The following is a 14,042-nucleotide window of genomic DNA, read 5'->3' as shown; positions in this document are numbered from 1 at the left end:
GCTCGGGCTTCGGCGAGCGGGCGGCGGGGCGCCGGCGGAGGAGCGCGCGGGCGGCACAGGCCCGGCGTGGCCCGGTTCGGCCCGGATCAGGCCCCGGGTGGCGCAGCAAAGTGGGGCGCTGGCGGCGGTGATGTGGCGCGAGCGAGTGGAGGGGAGAGGCGGCGGGGTGACGGAGGGCGGCGCCCGCACCGGCTCCTCACCAGATTCGAGTTAAAACGCATCAACCGCGTGTGTAGCCGTGATGGTCTCTTTTCGACGGAGTCCGGGAAGTGAACACGGTCTTTGTGTTATGATTGTGCGTAAGTAGTTTCAGGATCACTTCTTGATCACTTCTAACTTCTCGACCGTTGTGTTGCTTCTCTTCTCGCTTTTATCTGCGTATGTTAGCCACCATATTCGCTTAGTGCTTGCTGCAACTCCACCTCATTACCACTTCCTACCCATAAGCTTAAATAGTCTTGATCTCGCGGGTTTTGAGATTGCTGAGTCCTCGTGGCTCACCAGATACTATCACAACAGTTGTAGGTGCCGATGATACCAGTGTAGGTGATTCAACCGAGCTCAGATGGGAGCTCAATGAAGGTCTTGGTTGTTGCTATGTTTCGTTTCATGTTGATCAGTAGTGGAGCCCGGTTGGGACGATCAGGGATCTAGCAGTTGGGTTGTCTTCTTTTCTTTCAGTTCCGTAGTCGGACCTATGTGTGTACTCCGACTGATGTATGAATTATATGTTCATTGTGTGAAGTGGCGATTGTAAGCCAACTCTTTATCCCATTCTTGTTCATTACATGGGATTTTGTGTGACGACCCTTCTTGCGACAAAACCACCATGCAGTTATGCCTCTAAGTCGTGCTTCGACACATTGGAGATATCAGCCTCTAACCAGGCCTCGTCTTCGCGCCTCCGGCGTCGTCGCCGGCAACCCCAGGATCGGCCTCCTCCCTCCCTTTCCTCCTCCTTCCCGTTCTCCCCCTCCTCTCTCACTTTTTCCTCTCTCTCTCTCCCTATCCAGGAACCAAGGCAGCAGCCATGGCGCCTTGTAGCAGGACCGCCGCCGCGCTCGTGCCCCGGATCCGGATCTCGTCCGCCCTTGATGTTCCCGCGCCAAGCCCCAGCGCCGTCGTCCCCTGCCTCGCCATCCCCTGCCGCAGCCTCTGCTTCCTCTACAACGACGACCAGCGCCTCGTCCTGCTCCTCGCTCGCGTTGACCGTGTCAAGTTCCATGACCGACCGCACGCACCTGGGCTGCCTCCCCTTCGTCTGTTGGCCAAGGCCCAGCCGCGCCAGATCCGGCCTGCCTGGCCTCCTCCTCTCCAGCCGGGCCAAGAGCCCATGGTGAGCAGCCCACTCCGCCCACCAGATGCGGCATGATGTAGTTTTTTTCCATGTCTGCGATTTTGCTAATTATCAGGATAGTTACAGTTTTACAGAAAAGTCATCTAGATCATGCATTTAATAACTCATGAACCGTGCATCAGATTAAAATGATTCAAACATGTAAAATGTTTAGAATTGCATCTAGTTTCATATTATACTATTTTCATCCATGTTTGAAATGTTTAAAATGTTGTTTGTTTAAGTTTGCTTAAATGCCATGTTAAAATGATGATCAGGAGACCATTGCGAGACAGAAGATTAGTTAGACAGAAGAATGGCATTAGCCATTACCTCGCTTCCTTTGGTAGAATGGCGAGACGCACGGTTGTGTAGTTGGGTTCAGACCAAGACATGCCTGACTTATGTAAGAATGAGATTGATCCTGAGTGGTAAATAAAAATTATTTTTCACCCTAAAAAAGAATCAACTTCACGCAACGACGGACATTCAAAATTATTCGTACACTATATAGTGGTATAGATAAAGGGAAGGCTATCTTCACGTAAACGTGAGGGGAGATGAGGGATTATACATGATCTCATAAAAAACACGTTTGCGGGAGCTATTGGAGGGCTTTTTTGCCTATCTTCCTGTAAATGGTAGTTTTTTTTATAGATACGGGGTCTACTGAAGCCGCTCTAACTGGGATCACTATTGATCCACCCGTATAGACATTGCATATGAGTAAGATGACAAATCTAATTATTGAGTACTTGCAAGTGTTAAAAAAACTAGATTTGCAGAGCTTGTGCAGTAAAAATGGATATGCCTATAAACATATGCACGTTAGGAGAATTGAAGTTGTTTTGATATTCTACAAATCTTTGTCGTTCCTCCAGAAAATGATTCTTCAGTTGAGTCATAGCTTATGAATTTACAGAGTGTTGTTGCATACATTAGGATAATTGAAGTTGTTTTGACATTCTACAAATCTTTGGTGTTCCACCATAAATGATTATTTAGTTGAGTTGTAGCTTATGAATATAGTGTGTTGTTGCATTTGGTTCAGAAAAATAGAAAATCTTGAAATATTAGTTTTGAGTAGTTTCAACACGCGGAAACAAACCTCACCGTACAACTCACCCCCACACTTCACACCATTACAAAAGGTAGCCACCTCGTGTGCCATTGGATTTGCAGTTGGTTAATATATATAGTATTGAAACATAGGAGGCACCTCGCCACCCAAAATGTCTCCCTCTTTAGATGAACAAAATAAAATTGTACATGTGTAACGTAGGCTTTGAAAGCATATAAAAAGTTAGTTCGAAGATAGTAGGCATATGAAGATTTGCGCTAAGGCAAAAGGTTTGCGCTTGTGATGTTTCAATTCAAGAAAAATGTGACATGAGGTTTGAGCTCGTGCTTTGATATGCGGGGGAATAATTGACAAGATATAGGCATACCTACTCCTTCCATCATTATTTTCCATGTATCTTTCTACTATGGTGTTCTTATACATGTTTATTCCACGCATTGTCTTGACATTTTTTTCATATATAGTAATGACACGTGTCATTAATATTTAGATAATGACACTGTTACTTCAATTATTTTCTGACAAAACCATGTCTTGTCAAATATTAATTCATATCGAAGATTTGCAATAGGGGAAATAGCTAGATATGATCATTTATATTACAACATCATACCATGCAATATTGAATCCTCTAAAACACTAAGCTCCTAATTTTAGAGAGCCCACAATCAACTGAGGACACATTGCTAATTTGGGCAGCCAATTTTGACTCGATCGCGCTCCTGAGCCTTTACTGTTTTCTATGGCCCAGATGTAAGTAGCCTCGTGTTGTGGGCTATGTTGGGGAACGTTGCAGAAAATTAAAAATTTTCCTACGGTTTCACCAAGATCCATCTATGAGTTCATCTAAGCAACGAGTCATGGGAGAGAGATTGCATCTACATACCACTTGTAGATCGCATGCGAAAGCGTTCAAGGGAACGGTGATGATGGAGTCGTACTCGCCGTGATTCAAATCACCGATGACCAAGTGCTGAACGGACAACACCTCCGCGTTCAACACACGTACGGTACGGACGATGTCTCCTCCTTCTTGATCCAGCAAGGGGGAAGGAGAGGTTGAGGAAGAAGGCTCCAGCAGCAGCACGACGGCGTGATGATGGTGGAGTGGCAGTACTCCGACAGGGCTTCGCCAAGCGCTCAACGGAGGAGGAGAGGTGTTGGGGAGGGGAGGGGCTGCGCCTTGGATCAGGTGTTCAGCCCTCCCCTCGCCCCTCTATTTATAGGGGAAGGGGGAAGGGGGCCGGCCCCCTCTAGATGAGATCTAGAGGGGGGGCGGCGGCCAGGGAGGGGGGCTTGCCCCCCAAGCAAGGGGGGCGCCCCCACTAGGGTTCCCCCCCCCAACCCTAGGCGCATGGGCCCAAGGGGGGGCGCCCAGCCCACCAGGGGCTGGTTCCCTGCCCCATGCGGCCCATGAGGCCCTCCGAGAGGGGTGGCCCCTCCCGGTGGACCCCCGGAACCCTTCCGGTGGCCCCGGTACAATACCGATATGCCCCCGAAACTTTCCGGTGTCCGCATGACAACTTCCCATATATAAATCTTTACCTCCGGACCCTTCCGGAACTCCTCGTGATGTTCGGGATCTCATCCGAGACTCCGAACAACATTCGGTAATCACATACAAGTCTTCCTAATAACCCTAGCGTCACCGAACCTTAAGTGTGTAGACCCTACGGGTTCGGGAGACACGCAGACATGACCGAGACGGCTCTCCGGTCAATAACCAACAGCGGGATCTGGATACCCATGTTGGATCCCACATGCTCCTCGATGATGTCATCGGATGAACCACGATGTCGAGGATTCAATCAACCCCGTATGCAATTCCCTTTGTCAATCGGTACATTACATGCCCGAGACTCGATCGTCGGTATCCCAATACCTCGTTCAGTCTCGTTACTGGCAAGTCACTTTACTCGTACCATAATGCATGATCCCGTGACCAAACACTTGGTCACTTTGAGCTCATTATGATGATGCATTACCGAGTGGGCCCAGAGATACCTCTCCGTCATACGGAGTGACAAATCCCAGTCTCGATCCGTGTCAACCCAATAGACACTTTCGGAGATACCTGTAGTGCACCTTTATAGTCACCCAGTTACGTTGTGACGTTTGGTACACCCAAAGCTCTCCTACGGTATCCGGGAGTTACACGATCTCATGGTCTAAGGAAGAGATACTTGACATTGGAAAAGCTCTAGCAAAACGAACTACACGATCTTGTGCTATGCTTAGGAATGGGTCTTGTCCATCACATCATTCTCCTAATGATGTGATCCCGTTGTCAACGACATCTAATGTTCATAGTCAGGAAACCATGACTATCTGTTGACCAACGAGCTAGTCAACTAGAGGCTTACTAGGGACGTATTGTGGTCTATGTATTCACACGTGTATTATGATTTCCGGATAATACAATTATAGCATGAATAAAAGACAATTATCATGAACAAGGAAATATAATAATAATGCTTTTATTATTGCCTCTAGGGCATATTTCCAACAGTCTCCCAATTGCACTAGAGTCAATAATCTAGTTGCATTGTGATGAATCGAACACCCATAGAGTTCTGGTGTTGATCATGTTTTGCTCGCGAGAGAGGTTTAGTCAACGGATCTGCAACATTCAGATCCGTATGTACTTTGCAAATATCTATGTCTCAATCTTGAACATTTTCACAGATGGAGTTGAAGCGACGCTTGATGTGCCTGGTCTTCTTGTGAAACCTGGGCTCCTTGGCAAGGGCAATAGCTCCAGTGTTGTCACAGAAGAGTTTGATCGGCCCCGACGCATTGGGTATGACTCCTAGGTCGGTGATGAACTCCTTCACCCAAATTGCTTCATGCGTTGCCTCCGAGGCTGCCATGTACTCCGCTTCACATGTAGATCCCACCACGACGCTCTGCTTGCAGCTGCACCAGCTTACTGCTCCACCATTCAACATATACATGTATCCGGTTTGTGACTTAGAGTCATCCAGATCTGTGTCGAAGCTAGCGTCGACGTAACCCTTTATGACGAGCTCTTCGTCACCTCCATAAACGAGAAACATGTCCTTTGTCCTTTTCAGGTACTTCAGGATATTCTTGACCGTTGTCCAGTGTTCCTTGCCGGGATTACTTTGGTACCTACCTACCAAACTTATGGCAAGGTTTACATCAGGTCTGGTACACAGCATGGCATACATAATAGATCCTATGGCTGAGGCATAGGGGATGACGCTCATCTCTTCTTTATCTTTTGCCGTGGTCGGGCATTGAGCCGAGCTCAATCTCACACCTTGCAGTACAGGCAAGAACCCTTTCTTGGACTGATCCATTTTGAACTTCTTCAAAATCTTATCAAGGTATGTGCTTTGTGAAAGACCTATGAGGCGTCTCGATCTATCCCTATAGATCTTGATGCCTAATATATATGCAGCTTCTCCAAGGTCCTTCATTGAAAAACACTTATTCAAGTAGGCCTTAATGTTGTTCAAGAATTCTACATCATTTCCCATCAAAAGTATGTCATCTACATATAATATGAGAAATGCTACAGAGCTCCCACTCACTTTCTTGTAAACGCAGGCTTGTCCATAAGTCTGCATAAACCCAAACTCTTTGATCATCTCATCAAAGCGAATGTTCCAACTCCGAGATGCTTGCACCAGCCCATAAATGGATCGCTAGAGCTTGCATACTTTGTTAGCAATCTTAGGATCGACAAAACCTTCCGGCTGCATCATATACAGCTCTTCCTTAAGATAACCGTTAAGGAATGCCGTTTTGACGTCCATCTGCCATATCTCATAATTATAGTATGCGGCAATTGCTAACATGATTCGGACGGACTTAAGCTTCGCTACGAGAGAGAAAGTCTCATCGTAGTCAATCCCTTGAACTTGCCGATAACCCTTAGCGACAAGTCAAGCTTTATAGATGGTGACATTACCATCCGCGTCCGTCTTCTTCTTAAAGATCCATTTGTTTTCTATCGCTCGCCGATCATCGGGCAAGTCAGTCAAAGTCCATACTTTGTTTTCATACATGGATTCTATCTCGGATTGCATGGCTTCTAGCCATTTGTTGGAATCTGGGCCCGCCATCGCTTCTTCATAGTTCGGAGGTTCACCATTGTCTAACAACATGATTTCCAGGACAGGGTTGCCATACCACTCTGGTGTGGAACGTGTCCTTGTGGACCTACGAAGTTCAGTAGCAACTTGATCAGAAGTACCTTGATCATCATCATTAATTTCCTCTCCAGTTGGTGTAGGCACCACAGGAACGTTTTCCTGAGCTGCACTACTTTCCGGTTCAAGAGGTAGTACTTCATCGAGTTCTACTTTCCTCCCACTTACTCCTTTCGAGAGAAACTCTTTTTCCAGAAAGGATCCGTTCTTGGCAACAAAGATCTTGCCCTTGGATCTTAAGTAGAAGGTATACCCAATGGTTTCCTTAGGGTATCCTATGAAGACGCAATTTTCTGACTTGGGTTCGAGCTTTTCAGGTTGAAGTTTCTTGACATAAGCATCGCATCCGCAAACTTTTAAAAACGACAGCTTAGGTTTCTTCCCAAACCATAATTCATACGGTGTCGTCTCAACGGACTTAGACAGTGCCCTATTTAAAGTGAATGTAGCTATCTCTAGAGCGTATCCCCAAAATGATAGCGGTAAATCGGTAAGAGACATCATAGATCGCACCATATCCAATAGAGTGCGATTACGATGTTCGGACACACCGTTACGCTAAGGTGTTCCAGGCGGCGTGAGTTGTGAAACGATTCCACATTTTCTCAAGTGTGTACCAAATTCGTGACTTAAATATTCTCCTCCACGATCCGATCATAAGAATTTTATCTTTTGGTCATGTTGATTCTCTACTTCATTCTGAAATTCCTTGAACTTTTCAAAGGTCTCAGACTTGTGTTTCATCAAGTAGACATACCCATATCTACTCAAGTCATCAGTGAGAGTGAGAACATAACGATATCCTCCGTGAGCCTCAACGCTCATTGGACCAAACACATCAGTATGTATGATTTCCAACAAGTTGGTTGCTCGCTCCATTGTTCCAGAGAACGGGGTCTTGGTCATTTTGCCCATGAGGCATGGTTCGCATGTGTCAAATGATTCATAATCTAGAGACTCTAAAAGTCCATCAGCATGGAGCTTCTTCATGCGCTTGACACCAATGTGACCAAGGCGGCAGTGCCGCAAGTATGTGGGACTATCGTTATCAACTTTACATCTTTTGGTATTCACGCTATGAATATGTGTAACATTACATTCGAGATTCATTAAGAATAAACCATTGACCATCGGGGCATGACCATAAAACATATCTCTCATATAAATAGAACAACCATTATTCTCGGATTTAAATGAGTAGCCATCTCGTATGAAACGAGATCCAGATACAATGTTCATGCTCAAACTTGGCACTAAATAACAATTATTGAGGTTTAAAACTAATCCCGTAGGTAAATGTAGAGGTAGCGTGTCGACGGCGATCACATCGACCTTGGAACCATTCCCGACGCGCATCGTCACCTCGTCCTTCGCCAGTCTCCGCTTATTCCGTAGCTCCTGCTGTGAGTTACAAATGTGAGCAACGGCACCGGTATCAAATACCCAGGAGTTACTACGAGTACTGGTAAGGTACACATCAATTACATGTATATCAAATATACCTTAAGTGTTGCCGGCCTTCTTGTCCGCTAAGTATTTGGGGCAGTTCCGCTTCCAGTGACCCTTCCCGTTGCAATAAAAGCACTCAGTCTCAGGCTTGGGTCCATTCTTTGACTTCTTCCCGGCAACTGGCTTACCGGACGCGGCAACATCTTTGCCGTCCTTCTTGAAGTTCTTCTTACCCTTGCCCTTCTTGAACTTAGTGGTCTTATTGACCATCAACACTTGATGTTCTTTCTTGATTTCAACCTCTGCTGACTTCAGCATTGAGAATACTTCAGGAATGGTCTTCACCATCCCCTGCATATTGTAGTTCAACACAAAGCTCTTGTAGCTCGGTGGGAGCGACTGAAGGATTCTGTCAATGACCGCCTCTTCCTGGAGGTTGATCTCCAACTGGGACAGGCGGTTGTGCAACCCAGACATTTTGAGTATGTGCTCACTGACAGAACTGTTTTCCTCCATCTTACAACTATAGAACTTGTCGGAGACTTCATATCTCTCGACCCGGGCATGAGCTTGGAAAACCATTTTCAGCTCCTCGAACATCTCATATGATCCGTGCTTCTCAAAACTCTTTTGGAGCCCCGGTTCTAAGCTGTAAAGCATGCCGCACTGAACGAGGGAGTAATCATCAGCACGTGATTGCCAAGTGTTCATAACGTCTTGGTTCTCTGGGATGGGTGCTTCACCTAGCGGTGCATCTAGGACATAATCTTTCTTGGCTGCTATGAGGATGATCCTCAGGTTCCGGACCCAGTCCGAATAGTTGCTGCCATCATCTTTCAACTTGGTTTTCTCTAGGAACGCGTTGAAGTTCATGTTGACATGAGCATTGGCCATTTGATCTACAAGACATATTTTGCAAAAGTTTTAGACTAAGTTCATGATAATTAAGTTCATCTAATCAAATTATTTAATGAACTCCCACTCAGATTAGACATCCCTCTAGTCATCTAAGTGTTACACGATCCGAGTCGACTAGGCCATGTCCAATCATCACGTGAGACGGACTAGTCATCATCGGTGAACATCTCCATGTTGATCGTATCTTCCATACGACTCATGTTCGACCTTTCGGTCTCTGTGTTCCGAGGCCATGTCTGTACATGCTAGGCTCGTCAAGTTAACCCTAAGTGTTCTGCATGTGTAAATCTGTCTTACACCCGTTGTATGTGAACGTAAGGATCTATCACACCCGATCATCACGTGGTGCTTCGAAACGACGAACTTTAGCAACGGTGCACAGTTAGGGGGAACACTTTCTTGAAATTATTATAAGGGATCATCTTATTTACTACCGTCGTTCTAAGTAAACAAGATGCATAAAACATAATAAACATCACATGCAATCATATAGTAGTGACATGATATGGCCAATATCATATAGCTCCTTCGATCTCCATCTTCGGGGCTCCATGATCATATTCGTCACCGGCATGACACCATGATCTCCATCATCATGATCTCCATCATTGTGTCTTCATGAAGTTGTCACGCCAACGACTACTTCTACTTCTATGGCTAACGATTTAGCAATAAAGTAAAGTAATTTACATGGCGTTCTTCAATGACACGCAGGTCATACAAAAAATAAAGACAACTCCTATGGCTCCTTCCGGTTGTCATACTCATCGACATGCAAGTCGTGATTCCTATTACAAGAACATGATCTCATACATCACAATATATCATTCATCATTCATCACAACTTCTGGCCATATCACATCACATGACAATTGCTGCAAAAACAAGTTAGACGTCCTCTAATTGTTGTTGCATCTTTTACGTGGCTGCAATTGGGTTCTAGCAAGAACGTTTTCTTACCTACGAATAACCACAACGTGATTTTTGTCAACTTCTATTTACCCTTCATAAGGACCCTTTTCATCTAATCCGCTCCAACTAAAGTAGGAGAGACAGACACCCGCTAGCCACCTTATGCAACTAGTGCATGTCAGTCGGTGGAACCTGTCTCACGTAAGCGTACGTGTAAGGTCAGTCCGGGCCGCTTCATCCCACAATACCGCTGAAGCAAGAAAAGACTAGTAGAGGCAAGCAAGTTGACAAGATCTACGCCCACAACAAAATTGTGTTCTACTCATGCAATAGAGAACTACGCATAGACCTAGCTCATGATGCCACTGTTGGGGAACGTTGCAGAAAATTAAAAAAAAATCTACGGTTTCACCAAGATCCATCTATGAGTTCATCTAAGCAACTAGTCATGGGAGAGAGATTGCATCTACATAACACTTGTAGATCGCGTGCGGAAGCGTTCAAGGGAACGGTGATGATGGAGTCGTACTCGCCGTGATTCAAATCACCGATGACCAAGTGCTGAACGGACAGCACCTCCGCGTTCAACACACGTACGGTACGGATGACGTCTCCTCCTTCTTGATCCAGCAAGAGGGAAGGATAGGTTGAGGAAGAAGGCTCCAGCAGCAGCACGACGGCGTGATGATGGTGGAGAGGCAGTACTCCGACAGGGCTTCGCCAAGCGCTCAACGGAGGAGGAGAGGTGTTGGGGAGGGGAGGGGCTGCGCCTTGGATCAGGTGTTCAGCCCTCCCCTCGCCCCTCTATTTATAGGGGAAGGGGGAAGGGGGGCCGGCCCCCTATAGATGAGATCTAGAGGGGGCGGCGGCCGGGGAGGGGGGCTTGCCCCCCAAGCAAGGGGGGCGCCCCTACTAGGGTCCCCCCCCAACCCTAGGCGCATGGGCCCAAGGGGGGCGCCCAGACCTCCAGGGGCTGGTTCCCTGCCCCATGCGGCCCATGAGGCCCTCTGAGAGGGGTGGCCCCTCCCGGTGGACCCCCGGAACCCTTCCAGTGGCCCCGGTACAATACCGATATGCCCCCGAAACTTTCCGGTGTCCGCATGACAACTTCCCATATATAAATCTTTACCTCCGGACCCTTCCGGAACTCCTCGTGACGTCCGGGATCTCATCCGGGACTCCAAACAACATTCGGTAATCACATACAAGTCTTCCTAATAACCCTAGCGTCACCGAACCTTAAGTGTGTAGACCCTACGGGTTCGGGAGACAAGCAGACATGACCGAGACGGCTCTCCGGTCTATAACCAACAGCAGGATCTGGATACCCATGTTGGCTCCCACATGCTCCTCGATGATGTCATCGGATGAACCACGATGTCGAGGATTCAATCAACCCCGTATGCAATTCCCTTTGTCAATCGGTACGTTACATGCCCGAGACTCGATTGTCGGTATCCCAATACCTCGTTCAGTCTCGTTACCGGCAAGTCACTTTACTCGTACCGTAATGCATGATCCCGTGACCAAACACTTGATCACTTTGAGCTCATTATGATGATGCATTACCGAGTGGGCCCAGAGATACCTCTCCGTCATACGGAGTGACAAATCCCAGTATCGATCCGTGTCAACCCAACAGACACTTTCGGAGATACCTGTAGTGCACCTTTATAGTCACCCAGTTACGTTGTGACGTTTGGTACACCCAAAGCTCTCCTACGGTATCCGGGAGTTACACGATCTCATGGTCTAAGGAAGAGATACTTGACATTGGAAAAGCTCTAGCAAAACGAACTACACGAACTTGTGCTATGCTTAGGAATGGGTCTTGTCCATCACATCATTCTCCTAATGATGTGATCCCGTTGTCAACGACATCTAATGTCCATAGTCAGGAAACCATGACTATCTGTTGACCAACGAGCTAGTCAACTAGAGGCTTACTAGGGACGTATTGTGGTCTATGTATTCACACGTGTATTATGATTTCCGGATAATACAATTATAGCATGAATAAAAGACAATTATCATGAACAAGGAAATATAATAATAATGCTTTTATTATTGCCTCTAGGGCATATTTCCAACAGGCTTCTTGGTCAATTCCTCTGGTGAAAGGCGCAGTCTGTGGTGTGGCGGCTGGGGGATTTCTTTGCTGGCCGCGTGTCGATCCATGGTCGGTGATTCTTGCGGCGAGGAGAGGGGGTTGGGGTGGGTTGCGCCATCCTTAGGAGTCCTGCTTCTGGTCCTGTAGCGCACTAGCGTTCACGTCGTTATTGTCGTTTTCTCCAGGCTCTTCGGTTCTCTGGCCGTCATTTCAGCGGGGGATGGCTTCGTCCTCCTGGTCGCTGGTCCCATTGGAGGGTTGCTGCTATCGACGGGTGGTGGGCGTTCATGTCCCGACTCCGATGGCTATTCGTCGTCGCATTGGATGGGCTTCTTCATCATCTTCGTCCGCTAGGTCCTTGTAGGGCCGGCACGGAGCTAGTTTGGGGAGGGAGTCCGGCTACCTACACCAGGGTGGGTAGCTTGTATGGCCGGCACGGCTGTGCCTCTCACGAAGCAAAACCATGTCTCTCGCCGAAGAAAAAAAAGAAAATGCATTTTTTTTGTTTTTCGAGAGGCACGGTCGTGCCTCTCACCGAAGCAAACCGTGCCTCTCACGAAAGGAAGTTTCCGAGAGGCACGACGAAAGCAAGACCTTTCCTCTTGCAAAAGCAAAACCGTGCCTCACACGAAATAAAAAAAAGATAGAAAACACATTTTTTTGTTTGCGAGAGGCATGGCGTGCCTCTTGCAGAAGCAAATCCATGCCTCTCGCGGAAGCAATACCGTGCCTCTCCCAGAAGGGCAAAACGAAAACACGTTTTTTCGTGCAAAAAAATATTTTTCATTTTCCCCCCAAAGCTAAGGAAGATCGGTGAAAAACCGAAAAACCATCTAAAAAGCCGAAAATGTGTGCGAAAAAATAATAAAACAAAACAAAATCTGGAGGAAGCGCCCAGAGCGCGACATGTGGTGGCGGCTGAGAGCGCATCAAGTGATCCTTGGGGAGGCTGGAAATGAGAGCTCCTTAGTTAGTTGCTTCCGGAGTTCCTTTTTTTTCTGGGCCAAGTTTTTTTTTCCTAGTGGAAATTGGGGGTTTGCTTTGTTACATCATCGTGTGACTCTACCCGCAAAAAAAAATAAAATCGTGTGACTCAACCTGGGCTTCTCCTCGTACCCACACGGACGGCCTACTAAGTTGAACAACCATCTAAAAAAACCTGAGTTGAACAACCACGGGCCGTTAGCAGGCCACCATCCACCGTGTCCCTAGCCCCCTCACCCGACCCACACCACAGTCTCTTCGTCTCGCTCACGGGGCTCTCCAACCAATTTCGTGGGGGCGCACGCGAAGGGTTCGGGTATGGAGGCGGCCGCCGACGAGGAGCAGGAGGGGCTGTCCGCGCAGTCGCCGGCGCAGGCGCCACCTTCATCAGCGTCCTCCCTTCCAAAGGTCCCTCGCCGTTCCTCCCGACTTTCCCCCCCTACCTCACCCCCTCCTCTGTTTTCATCTCTGAAGATCGCGCGTGGTCTCGTGGCCTGATGCGTTTGCCTCGTATCGCAGGAGCAGTCGCAGGTGGAGCTGGAGCTGAGGCTGCTCCAGGCTCTCGAGTTCTACCCTCCCTCCAAACTGAAAGGTGTGATGCTCCGCCGTTGTGGATACCAGTAACGCATCTATCTGTCTTAGTGGCCGTGACTTGATTTGTGTATGTGCTGCACGAGTAGTTAGTCTTGCAATCATGGCTTCCCTAATTGCTAGTTCTGTGGATAGCCAGGCTATGGGAAGATGTGCCTCTGACGAAATAAGTACATAATTTCAGGCGAGCTGTGTACCCCTGCAGGGCCTCCTGTATCATTGCTGTTGTGAAAAATGGGGAAACAACTACATACTTGTGCGTTCATTTTGCAAAAAAGGAAGAGGACATCAGAACCTTCATTTAACCGTGTATACTCTGAGTGTGTCATAAAGCCTTGCTTGGTCAGGCTTAAGAGCCAACCTTATCCTGCAATTTAGATACTTGATAGTTCCAGATTAGGAGACCTTTAAAAAAAACTACTTTAGGATCAGTGTTTTACTATTAGGTTCTCGTCTTTATGACCGGTGTTTTGGTTATCGAAC

The 14,042-nt window shown here is 47.3% G+C and overlaps 1 protein-coding gene across 1 annotated transcript in view; it reads left to right on the top strand.

Annotated features, from left to right (window-relative positions):
- The first annotated feature begins 13,204 nt into the window (after window positions 1–13,204).
- Window positions 13,205–14,042, top strand: part of LOC119348973 — a 4,611-nt gene continuing 3,773 nt past the window's right edge. The window contains exons 1-2 of the mRNA XM_037616984.1: window positions 13,205–13,376; window positions 13,488–13,560. Of these exons, the coding sequence (XP_037472881.1) occupies window positions 13,287–13,376; window positions 13,488–13,560 (163 nt within the window). The 5' untranslated portion in view covers window positions 13,205–13,286. The remainder of the gene's footprint in view (window positions 13,377–13,487; window positions 13,561–14,042) is intronic.

This window comes from Triticum dicoccoides, chromosome 1B (assembly GCF_002162155.2).
Source record: "Triticum dicoccoides isolate Atlit2015 ecotype Zavitan chromosome 1B, WEW_v2.0, whole genome shotgun sequence".
Lineage (NCBI taxonomy): Eukaryota > Viridiplantae > Streptophyta > Magnoliopsida > Poales > Poaceae > Triticum > Triticum dicoccoides.
The sequence above is the reverse complement of the archived record's forward strand: the minus strand, read 5'-3'. Positions and strand labels throughout refer to the sequence as shown.